Raw genomic sequence first — 12,253 nt, 5'->3', positions numbered from 1 at the left:
CATTGACTTATTTGAAACAGGTTGTTGCCCAACGTCCGTTTGACGCCCTATCTTTGTGTCGGGGTATTTTTGTTCAAGCCCATGGCGCGCAAACAAAGGAATCATGCTCCAGCGCAAACAAATAATGGAAACAGCAGACAGAGTAAAAGTACACCATTTTCCCACAATTCCCCTCAAGGTTAAAATGTAAACCACAGATTTTCATTAAATTGACTTAAAATTCTCCGTTACTTCGTGACTTGTATAATTTGAAAAGTGTTTTTGTTCTTACCTACCCTCGAAAATTCGGAAATATACTTTCGGTTCTGTGGTTTTATTGCGTTCATCAAATCGATTTCTGTACTGTTTCATCAAGAACGTTTTGATGTTTCGGGAGACCTTGTAACAATACCCAACGTTTACGTTTATGTGTAACCATTCAAAGTTTATTTTGATTTATAAGCGCCAAGGTTTTTTATTACTACAGGCAACTTAAAGTAAGGCTTGATCAATTCAAACAAGTTTGTGTAGATTTTGTTAAAAACTTTAATTACCCCTGTTAAGACCTCGCAGTTAACCGATAAAACTTAATCAATATTTTGATTTACAGGGTTTCAAGTGGCCGAAATAATTGTTTTGTCTTCAACGTTAGTGGTCGCTGGTGCGCTCTCTCCGCCAAATGTGAAGTTTGTCTGAGAGTTTAAACAGCTAATGCGAAAACAGCAAGAAATAGAAAAGTTGTCAGTTGTGTGGTCTGAGCTGTGCGTTAGAAATGAGGGTAGTGAGGTCGTGGCGCAGTTTCGTAGGTGAGTTTCACAAGGTTTAAACACTACACTACACACTGTTCCTAAACTATACTTGTAAACGCAGGTCTTCTTATATTTGTCTTTCATCTGGAATTACATAATAAAAACCAGGAAAGTTACCATGACTGGTCGAAACAAGGGGTAGTTTTTCACACTTAAGGTAAAGTTTACAGAAAAACTGACATCAACAAAACATATTTCTTACCATAATGGTGTCAATACAAAGAGGTTGTGTATAAAATACATTATGTGCGATTTCTTACCAAAGATATAACAAACTCAAGATTCTTTGTGTCATCAATGGGTGATGAAAAATGGAGTTTTTACATATTGTCGAAAGTAACCACAACTAATCGAATTGGATGATGTCTTAGTGCCAGATTTTGGAGAAAATTTGCATGTCTAAGATTTCAAAAGTTTGGGGCAATGCGCAGTGGATTATTACATTGGCTCGCATGCCGTGGTTAAGGGACCCATATAGACGAAAATATCGATCTACTGACTATAAATATCTCAGTTGTAAACATTTTGTGGAAATAGTCGTTCCCTGTCGCTAGTACATTTCTATGGGCGTAAAACACAGTCTTTTACTTTGATTATGACGTCACAGAGCTCTTTGAGTTCGCCTTGTCTGCAACAGAAGTGCTGTAACTGTGGGGAAGCTTTGAAGGAAGTTTGAAACAGACCCTATCTGTATACAGAATGTCATTAATGTAGACATTGGGGCAGATGTATCTAGCAAGGGAAGCATGTCGAGGTCAGTAAATTTAGGCATGTTCAGAATTAAATTCAAGTTTGTTGCAAAGCTGTGTGCTATAGCAAGGTGATTAAATACTACCTACTATAGTGATGCACCGAAACGACATTTTTTATTCGGCTGAAACCGAATATTCGGTAAAAGTTGCTGAATAAATTCGGCCGAATAAAGCGTAAATAATTTTGGAATCCGTCTCTTTAAACCTCATAAATTCAAACAAAACATGTGCTGGATGGGATCTACTACTATCATAAAAAAACCTTTATCGGCACCTAAAAACTAACCTCGACTGCTGTACCAATTGCATAAAGTTATTCTGTGACAATAAAACTAATATTTGTATAGCTTTCGGCACATTAATTGTATTTCTCTCCATGGCAACATATTATATCGCTCCACAAATTCATTTAAAAATTGTCAGCAATCGTATTAATGTTTCCCCGCTGCAAGCAGTTTTTGAGTACATGTGTTAATTTTTGTGTACATTCAAGTCCTAATTGATCGTATGGAATAGCACGGAAAAAAACATAAGTAAACGGAGAGGTTTCACTGCGAGATAATATTATTTCCAAATCCATGAACTCTCAACAAGGGAAATATCACCATTAAAACTGCAGGAAAAACGTCGGCAATAGGAAACTAGAATTTGTTATCGTGTCACTGCAGGAAGCGAACGTGAGTCCGTCTTTGCTCAACCCGACTCTTGTCCGTGCGAAGTGCTTCCACACTCTCGATGCGTTCGTGAGGTTGAACACGTTGCTCGTGAAACATTCAGGAGACGCGGTGAATTCCGTCACCGAGATCAACCTTCTAAATAAGGTAAATTTAACCGTCCTCCTATTAATTTGTCTGTGAATTTATAAAAAATGCACCTGTTTCTGCACCAAATGCTGATACGTTGCGCCAAAATTTTCATTACCTCATGTTCTTTGTCGGTTTGCAAGCCCTTGCAAAAAGTCTATTTATCGGCGTGTTTTGTTTTAATCGAATTTTTTGCCCCTACAATGCCAAAGGGCGCAGTCTGTAGTTTGTGATGAAACGAACAATACTTAAGCTAATGATATTCATCTTCTCATTCCACCTGTACTTGCATATAAGTGCTCGGAATATTGGTTGGGGTTTTGTAGCAAGACCACGACACGCGACAGACGGAATACCACCAGATGCCATACCATAGAATATTCATCATGCTCTTCTATGAGTTGAACGCTCCCGAACATGTTCTCGAGTCGATCAACTTCCAGACTCTAACAGCTTTCACGTGAGTCTCCCTTTAGCACACGACACACGGATGATGTATTCATTTATAGAATAGGAAAAGCACCCAAACTGTCCCAACATCTGATATTCAATCGCTTTGGTTTGTAGTCTTGAGTATTGTGAATGCAGAAAGTAATAAGAGATACATTGAGGCGCTCTGTTTGCACTATCTATAACTTCTTTTACGACTTTTCGGGAAAAATATTGATCAGTTTCGTTTTGTTGCAGAAACACTTACCACACACTGCGACCAAGCAAAGCCCCTGGATTCGCATTCGCTTGGCTCAAAGTCGTTTCCTACAGGGCTTTCATATCGAGGATGTTGCTCCACACCCCACAACAGAAGGTTTAACCCTAACCAATGCTTTAAGTCCATATACTGTAACCTGCAAGAAGTTTTTTTAGTTTTATCTATAATAATGGACCGATCAAATGGTATTTTGTGATGATTTAGTTTTTCTTGTAAGAACTTTATAATGTTTCGGGAGACTGAAAATATCCATCATCTACGTTTATGTGTAACCGTTTAAACTTTATTTTGATTTATAAGCGCCAAGGTTTTTTGTTGCTAAAGTTAACTTATTGTAAAGTTTAATCTATTCAAACAATTTTGTGTAGACCGTGTTAATTTTAACTTGGGGAACCCACCAAAATCAAGACCTTTTGCATTACCGATAAAACTTAATCAATATTCTAATTTACAGGTTTCCAAGCGGCCAAATTTATTGTTTTCATTTTTACGTTAGTGGTCGCTAGTGAGCTTTTTTCCGTCAAAGCTTGTCGGGGAGTTTAACCCTTTAAGCGCCACGGGCCACTTAAGGCCCAAAGAGGTGCTTTTTTTGATTAATTATCAATTCCGTTGTGATTGGCCTAGAGACATAAGGTTTTCAGCAACAGACAACTTGAAGCGTGAAGTTTATTGAAAAAAAAAAAAAAAAAAATACATTTGCATTGAAATTTTTTGATTAATTAGTCATTCATTTGATGATGATTATCATTATGAACAAACCAAATTGGCCAATTAAATGGCCAACTACCCGTTGGGAGTAGCGCGAAACGTTCTACAGACGAATTGTGCGCGAGGGTCTCAGCTTTCGATCGGCGGTTTCCGTTTCTTTCTATGACGTCACAATGGCGAGATGTGCGCATGCAAATTTTGACTGGTGGTATTGTTGTATTTTTTGCGTACAAAACAACAAAATAGCAGGAACAAATGTACATAACATGAACACCTTCATTACTTATAGTTACAGGTTTTTATTCTGGTTCCATAACACTGGTTTTGCTTTCCGGACAATAGACAATTGAGTAATTCTTTCCTCAGCATAACAATCGCCAATGGTTTTCGGAAGGGTATATCCAAAACAGAACACAAAAAGTTCAATGATGATGATTTGGTCATGTCACAGTCACCTCTGTAACATCCCTGATGCATAATTTGCTATCAAAGCATCATATATTGAACCATATTCATGCAATTTGTTCAAGAATCAAAGGGTTGTGGGTGTCGTTGAAGGCGTGACTCGGTAAATACGGTCGCTTCAATTTCATACAGCTGATTTTTTCCTTGTCTTTTTTCTAGAGTGTCTCTGTCATGTTGTGGCTAAGGCTTATACACTAGTAGTTGGCTTGTATACTCAATTATTCATATTCTTTTCTTTGCATAACAATCGCCAATTGTTCTCGGAAGGGTATATCCAAAACAGAACCACAAAAAGTTCAATGATGATGATGTGGTCATGTCACAGTCACCTCTGTAACATCCCTGATGTATAATTTGCTATCAAAGCATCATATATGGAACCATATTCATGCAATTTGTTCAAGTATCCAACAGTTGTGGGTGTGGCTGTGGGCGTCACCCAGTAATTAGGGTAGCTTCAATTTCATACAACTGATTTTTTTCCTTGTTTTTTTTTCTACATTGTCTCTGTTATGTTGTGGAAAAGGTTTATGTGCACTGGTAGAAGGCTTGTCTATTCAATTATCAATATACATTGATGTTATGCCTTCTTTTTCATCAACTTGCTGACATACACTACCAGTTGAACACAAAAAGAAACAAACAAAAAAAATTTTTTTTAGAAGTGCTGTCAAATTCATCTGCTATCAGTTAGCAAACGCCTGAGCTGTGTTATAAAGTTTACAAGCCCTTTTACAAGCAATAACTAACAGTATAAGTAGGTTATACCAAAATAACTCCCTAAAATTTCAGTTTACTAGACAGTACCGTCGCTCAAAAATATCAAATCAGGGTTGCCAGAATATTTTTTTTGTTTAGAGCCAAACAACACGACAAAAAACGCCAAAAAGCGCCAAAACTAGTTTTGAGTGAAACAGAAAAGAGTCAATCGTTTAAATACTGTATTGTTTAATTTTCTGCTCCCCTAACATAAGTTCAATTGTATTTACAGGCAAATTACATTCATGTGGTAGAGCAACATATAATCTCTTCTTTGTTTATTTATGCTCTTGGATTATATCCGTCTTTCTATGTGCATAGCAGTGCCAGTGCTACGCAAACTTTTAACAAACAGTCTTTCAAAACTCAAATTATGACGTCACTAAAGAAGTAGTCAAGTTTACGAAAAAGTCATAGAAATGTTTTCTGTGGACATTGGTTTACGCGACCCAGGCATACAGTTTGCAACGCTTCTGAACTAGCTTGGGCTGTGATGCGTGACGTTTTTTACCGAAAAGGAGCATACCGCGAACCTGTTTCGTCACGAACGAGCCCGGGCAACTTCCGAACGCAAAGCTAACAGGAAAAACGCCAGAAAAGGGCCAAATAAGCCAAACCAAATTTTGCGCGCCAGACAAAATGGAAAAAAGCCAAATTCAGGGAATTTGGCGCCGAAAGCGCCAATCTGGCAACCCTGTATCAAATGCAGCGTCCCAGTTTTTTCGCTTCATTGCGTCTTGGTGTTCACACTGATTGAGTCAACAGTCGAATTATTTTAAAATTCGCACAATTTCGGGAGTTATGGAAATTTTAAATAGGGTACCTATGGCTTGGAAACTATTTTAGTAGGAGTGGTTAAAAGCGATAACTGTGTAGAGTATGAATTTGTACATGATTTTTGTGTTTTATTTTTTAGTCTAGCGTTTGTAGATAGATAAAAAGTTATAGCTTCCTGAACTTAAACAATGAAAAATCTTCAATTGTTGATTATAGGGCGTGGCGCTTAAAGGGTTAAACAGCTGATACGAAGAACAGCAGAAACAGAAAAGTTGTCAGTTGTGTGGTCTGAGCTGTGCGTTAGAGATGAGGGTAGTGAGGTCGTGGCGCAGTTTCGTAGGTGAGTTTCGCAAGGTTTAAACACTACTCTACATACTGTTCCTAAACTATACTTGTAAACGCAGGTTTAAAGTGTGATTTTTGTGAATTTACTTCTGTTTCTGTGTGGAACAATCTCTTCTGTGGGCGAAGTTCGCTTGTACCTTTGAAAGGTTTCAGTTGCATGAGTAGAATACTGTAGGCAAATATGCCTGTTACAACCTAGTGTTTACACTTAAAGAAAGTGAAATCTGGATATCAGAAGTTAAGGATACTTCACCAAAGCAAGGAAAACACTCAAGTGAAAAACAATGCGGTCGCAAGCAAAGTTGCCCCTGCTTACAATTTGGACTTGTGTATTTCACATAACAAGGATAATGTCAGCTGGCGACCCAATTACACCACCCAATGGTAACTTTAATCAGCACTTTCAAATAGGTTCATTTCATTAAAGTAGAGATTGTTAATTTGAAACATAGGTATGTTTACTGGCATAACCTTGTAGTCATGAAACGTACAAATAAATTGTTCATAACAAACAGCTTTGGTGCCATGGAAGTTTTCAGTTTTTCTTTGATAGAATATAATTTTATTGTTGTCCAAACAGCTTTTATCAATTGAGTTACACTTTTTATAGGACAAGAAAATTGTTCGTGCGAATGGTCACCTTGGATGAATGGAGATAATCCTGCAGAAAACTTCGGGGTTGACATTGAGAGTTATGCAGAATTAAGACAAAGGGGATATCAGTTTTGCGAAAAGCCTGTGGACATTCAGTGCTACAATGTAGAATATCAAAGACTGACTCAGTCAGAGGATTTTGGTATCACTTGTTCAGTGGATACTGGTTTTATATGCCACTTGCTTTGCGACGACTACAAGATACGTGTTGCTTGCTGCTACTGCCCTCCAACACCAATTGGTAAGGAGAATTTTATTCAGTTTCTATTGATTTCTATTCTTTCAGTCTACACAATTCCAGGATAATTCTTAAAACAGGTTGTAAGAAATTGATGATCTGGACAAAATAAAATATCTGTTAAGTCCTAACTAATTGTGAGAAACTATAATGTTCAACATTTCCTGTAGTTGCTTCCTGAATAACGGAATAAAGAAGACAGTTAAATCACATTTAACAAGTTAAGCAAATTTTGGCCTCGGGCAAATACTTTGCGTTCTCGATCAGATCTTTATGAACTTCTAGGGAGTTTGATATTAACTTATGGACTTGAAACTGGTCATTAAAAGGGAGGGGCATTTCAATAGTTTTTTTGCAAGTTGGTTGAAAAGCATTTGCTTTCCTTATTAAAACTTTATTATTAATTTGAATATGCTCCAATAAAAAGCATTTAAGTCATGTCAGTATCTCCATGAACACCTTGCAACCTTTGCTTGGCAATGTGTGCCAAAAACTTGCAGGTTTTAATCTCAAAGCGTGGTTGGTAAGAAGCAGTCATAAACTACCAGACGGACACTTGTGCGTTCTATTCCCACATAGTTTTATTGATCAAGTTCCACTTGACTAACGTGGCACCTTTCTGTCGATTAAACACTTGCCGTCACACTTGTTTGCACTTGCGATTACGTCATCTTCGCCAGTAAGGAATATTTATTCAAGCCCTGGGCGCTTTTTTTGCATATTTGGATATTTATTTGTATCGGCCAGAGTGCAGTCCCTGGTTTTTCATTTTGTATGTGAAGCCCTAATATAATTTTCAAACAAATGTTAACGATCCCAGCGATACGTTTGTGTTTCGGGATCAGGCAAGCTACAGCCGAATCAAATCGTCCTAAACGTATCTAAGAAACTTCGCGTCGTTATAATCTGGCCGTGATAAATTTACCAAAAAGCAATTTCGCGTTGCAAAAATGTGCCGCAGAAATCCTTGAAAAGGATCGCATAAGCAAACTTGGGCATCGTCCAGATGTCTGTAACCCAGCACACATGACTTTTGGCCAAATGCAGGTTGAACGTAACAACTTACTTCTGTTCGCAACAACACCCATCGCAAACCTCCCGGTCTGCAGGTTGCAAACACATGTCCAAGATTTGTTGTTAAAATCATAAACAAGAACGTCGTTATGAATCGCATTCTGATTCATGTCGATCCCGCCGATCAGGTACAATTTCCCTGTAGAGAAATTAACTGTTTGCTTATACTTCCTCCAATTCCCATTGGCATAAACGTGAAACGAGTTGCTGTTGTCCGCAGGAAAAATGTAAATCTCATCTTCATGGAAGGCTTCCGGATTGTGCAACCATGTTTTGATGCTACAGAATCAGGAATGTACGAAAACGACAAAAACCATACAAAGGTATAGGGCAGAAATCGTTTTATGCGGAAAATCGGCCCTGTATTATATTTCGGTCGAGTTGGAATGACAACTGACTTATCGATTATGGTGACTTCGCTACCAAGTTGGATCAAGGCCTTATTTTCGAGAACAAAAATTACGCTTTCACTGAAGTTAGAAGTATAGGTGTACATATAAGTGCTTAATTCTCGTCATGTCAATGTCAAAACATCATTACATTGTCTCCATTCCTAAGTATTTTGAAAACTTACATTGATTTACGACCATTGTTTTGATTCGGTGTTGAAGATGTGAAGGTAATTTGAATTGCTGAAAAGTGCCACTGAGCGAGTATCTGAGAAAATATGATAAAACGAATTAGAAATTTGCATTATTTTCGTTCCACAAAAAAACTTTCTTCAAGTTTGATCTTAATCATTAGCAAACTACTGTGTACCTTCTACTTGTTTGGATTTAAAGTATATGTGAACAGGAATTTTCTGAACCATTCGTTTTTCAGAAGCCAACTTAAATTGGGAAACGTAACTTACAGCTTTGTAAATCTTTAAAAAAACAATATAGCCATTGACAATGATAGTAGTTACAATCAAAACGTTTGCAAATGATCTTCAGAGCAGTTATGTATTGTTTGTCCTGCCTAAATTTATCACCATAAATAAACTGATTGGTTAAGCAGCACATATGGTATATTTAACTACCCCCACTGAACAAACATTCAACAACGTTATACAGTTTTATACAAGAAAAAAACATGCGTAGGACATCGTTTTATTTACCGGACCGTTGTCCTTTTCTCGCCCGTCGGTCATTCCTTCAGATGAGACTCGAATGAAACCGAAACGCTTCGAGGCAAACGTGGAATTCGCAAACCAACGGCTGTGGATTCAAGTTCCACAAATGATGGATAACTTGCCAAAAATCGTGGTTACTTTGACCAAAATTAAAAATTGTGTTTGTGTTTTTTTGCCACCGAAGCACGTGAAAGCCCTCAACACGCATCACCGTTTGGAGGTGCCGAAACTGCTATTAACAAATCAGAGGGTGGCAAGGCGCAAGAGTCTGTTATTCCTTTGCAAATACACGTCTTGGACTGATTGCTATACTTACGATCAAATCATCGGATGCCAAGATTTCTTCGAGGTAAACCAACGAAAGTTCAGCGAACTCTGCTTGTTTCGAAACCTTCTCAAAATTGTCCAGAATACAGCGGTGAGAAACGTTGGTGAGTTTCTCCAAAGAGTAAAATCGTCCGATTTCTCGAAAATCCAAACAGTTAAGGGGATTCACCACTTTCGAAAGGAATTCGTTGATTGCATCCAACAAGTCTGCAGCAAGTCAACACATTGTTTAAATCGTTTTCGTCACATCGATTGGTTTTATACACTTGCACACACATTTGATATTCGCAATGATTAAAACAGCTCACATTGTTTATGGCAAAATGTGCATTCCATAATATGAGTCGCAAAGTTTGATTGGCGACAAAGCAAATTTATATAACAATACGTGGGCAGAAAAATAATACGAAAACCAAGAATAAAATAGGTGGGCAGGCCATGAAAGTGTAGCTACGGTTTCATATATAATTCCAACATTATACATTAGATATACACGTAGTATTGTAATCGTAGGCGTCTGGAGGTTTTACGTATTGTCGAAAGTAACCACAACTAATCGCATTGGATGATTTCTTACTGCCAGATTTTGGGGAAATTTGCATGTCAAAAATAGGATTTCAAAAGTTTGGGGCAGTGGGTTATTACATTGGCTTGCAGGCCGTGGTTTAGGGAACCATATAGACGAAAAGATCGGTCTACTGACTATAAATATCTCAGTTGTAAACATTTTGTGGAAATAGTCGTTCCTTGTCGCTAGTACATTTCTATGGGCGTAAAACACAGTCTTTCACTTTAATTATGACGTCACAGAGCTCTTTGAGTTCGCGTTGTCTGCAACAAAAGTGCTGTAGCTTTGTAGAAAGGTTGAATCAGACCCTACAGAATGACGTTAGTGTTGACATTGGGGCAGATGTATCCAGCAAGCGAGGCATGTTGAGGTCAGTAAATTTAAGCAGGTTCAGAATTAAATTCAAGTTTGTTGCAAAGCTGTGTGCTATAGCAAGGTGATTAAATACTACCTACTATAGTGATGCACCGAAACGAAATTTTTTATTCGGCTGAAACCGAATATTCAGTAAAAGTTTCTGAATAAATTCGGCCGAATAAAGCGTAAATAATTTTGGAATCCGTCTCTTTAAACCTCATAAATTTAAACAAAACAAGTGCTGGATGGGGTCTATTCCTATCATAAAAAACCTTTATCGGCACCTAAAAAATAACCTACACTGCTGTACCAATTGCATAAAGTTAATGTTGATCAAGTCTGTGACAATAAAAAGAATATTCGTATAGCTTTCGTAGAGTTTTTTTCAGACCTATACACACGCTAAAATATGCGTGGCAACGATACATGCAGTAAAAATGGAACTTTCGGCCGAATAAATTTGGCAAATTTGGTGACGTGAACATTTGAGTTGCTTTCAAATTGTTTGTTTTTTGCCAGATTTTACAACCAGATTAACTGTAGCACGCAACCAAACATTTATTGGCACTTTAATTGTATTTCTCTCCATGGCAACATATTATATCGCTCCACAAATTCATTTAAAATTGTCAGCAATCGTATTATTGTTTCCTCGCTGCAAGTAGTTTTTGAGTACATGTGTTAACTTTTGTGTACATTCAAGTCCTAATTGATCGTATGGAATAGCACATAAAAAAATATAAGTAAACGGAGAGGTTTCACTGCGAGGTAATATTATTTCCAAATCCACGAACAACCACTTAGGGCAATGGCACCATTTAACTGCAGTAAAAACGACACCCATCGCAAACTATAATTTGTTATCGTGTCATTGCAGGAAGCGAACGTGAGTCCGTCTTTGCTCAACCCGACTCTTGTGCGTGCGAAGTGCTTCTATACTCTCGATGGGTTCGTGAGGTTGATCACGTTACTCGTGAAACATTCAGGGGACGCGGTGAATTCCGTCACCAAGATCAACCTTCCAAATAAGGTAAACTTAACCGTCCTCCAAAATAATTTGTCTGTGAATTTATAAAAATGCACCTGTTTCTGCACCAAATGCTGATACGTTGCGCCAAAATTTTCATTACCTCATGTTTTTTGTGGGTTTGCAAGCCCTTGCAAAAAAGTATATTTATCGGCGTTTTTTGTTTTAATCAAATTTTTTTTGCCTCAACAATGCCAAAGGGCGCAGTCTGTAGTTTGTGATAAAACGAACAATACTTAAGCTAATGATATTCATCTTCTCATTCCACGTGTACTTGCATAGGTGCTCGAAATATTGGTTGGGGTTTTGTCGCAAGACCACGACACGCGACAGACGGAATACCACCAGATGCCCTACCATAGAATATTCATCATGCTCTTCTATGAGTTGAACGCTCCCGAACATGTTCTCGAGTCGATCAACTTCCAGACTCTCACAGCTTTCACGTGAGTCTCCCTTTAGCACACGACACACGGATGATGTATTCATTTATAGAATAGAAAAAGCACCCAAACTGTCCCAACATCTGATATTCAATTTCTTTGGTTTGTAGTCTTGAGTATTGGGAATGCAAAAAGTAATAAGAGATGCATTGAGGCGCTCTGTTTGCACTATCTATAACTTCTATAACGACTTCGGGAAAAATATCAATCAGTTTCGTTTTGTTGCAGAAACACTTATCACGTACTGCGACCAAGCAAAGCCCCTGAATTCGCATTCACTTGGCTCAAAGTCGTTTCCTACAGGGCTTTCATGTCGAGGATGTTGCTTCACACCCCACAACAGAA

The 12,253-nt window shown here is 37.9% G+C and overlaps 1 protein-coding gene across 1 annotated transcript; it reads left to right on the top strand.

Moving 5' to 3' along the window:
- The first annotated feature begins 5,976 nt into the window (after positions 1-5,976).
- Positions 5,977-9,811, top strand: LOC145908482 (mucin-2-like). Its single transcript, XM_082995780.1, has 4 exons — positions 5,977-6,101; positions 6,166-6,490; positions 6,717-7,001; positions 8,293-9,811. Exons 2-4 carry the CDS (start codon positions 6,391-6,393, stop codon positions 8,301-8,303), a joined length of 396 nt encoding a protein of 131 aa, XP_082851906.1. The 5' UTR covers positions 5,977-6,101; positions 6,166-6,390; the 3' UTR covers positions 8,304-9,811.
- Positions 9,812-12,253: the final 2,442 nt, after the last annotated feature.

This window comes from Ascidia mentula, chromosome 1 (genome assembly GCF_947561715.1).
Source record: "Ascidia mentula chromosome 1, kaAscMent1.1, whole genome shotgun sequence".
Taxonomy (NCBI): domain Eukaryota; kingdom Metazoa; phylum Chordata; class Ascidiacea; order Phlebobranchia; family Ascidiidae; genus Ascidia; species Ascidia mentula.
The sequence above is the reverse complement of the archived record's forward strand: the minus strand, read 5'-3'. Positions and strand labels throughout refer to the sequence as shown.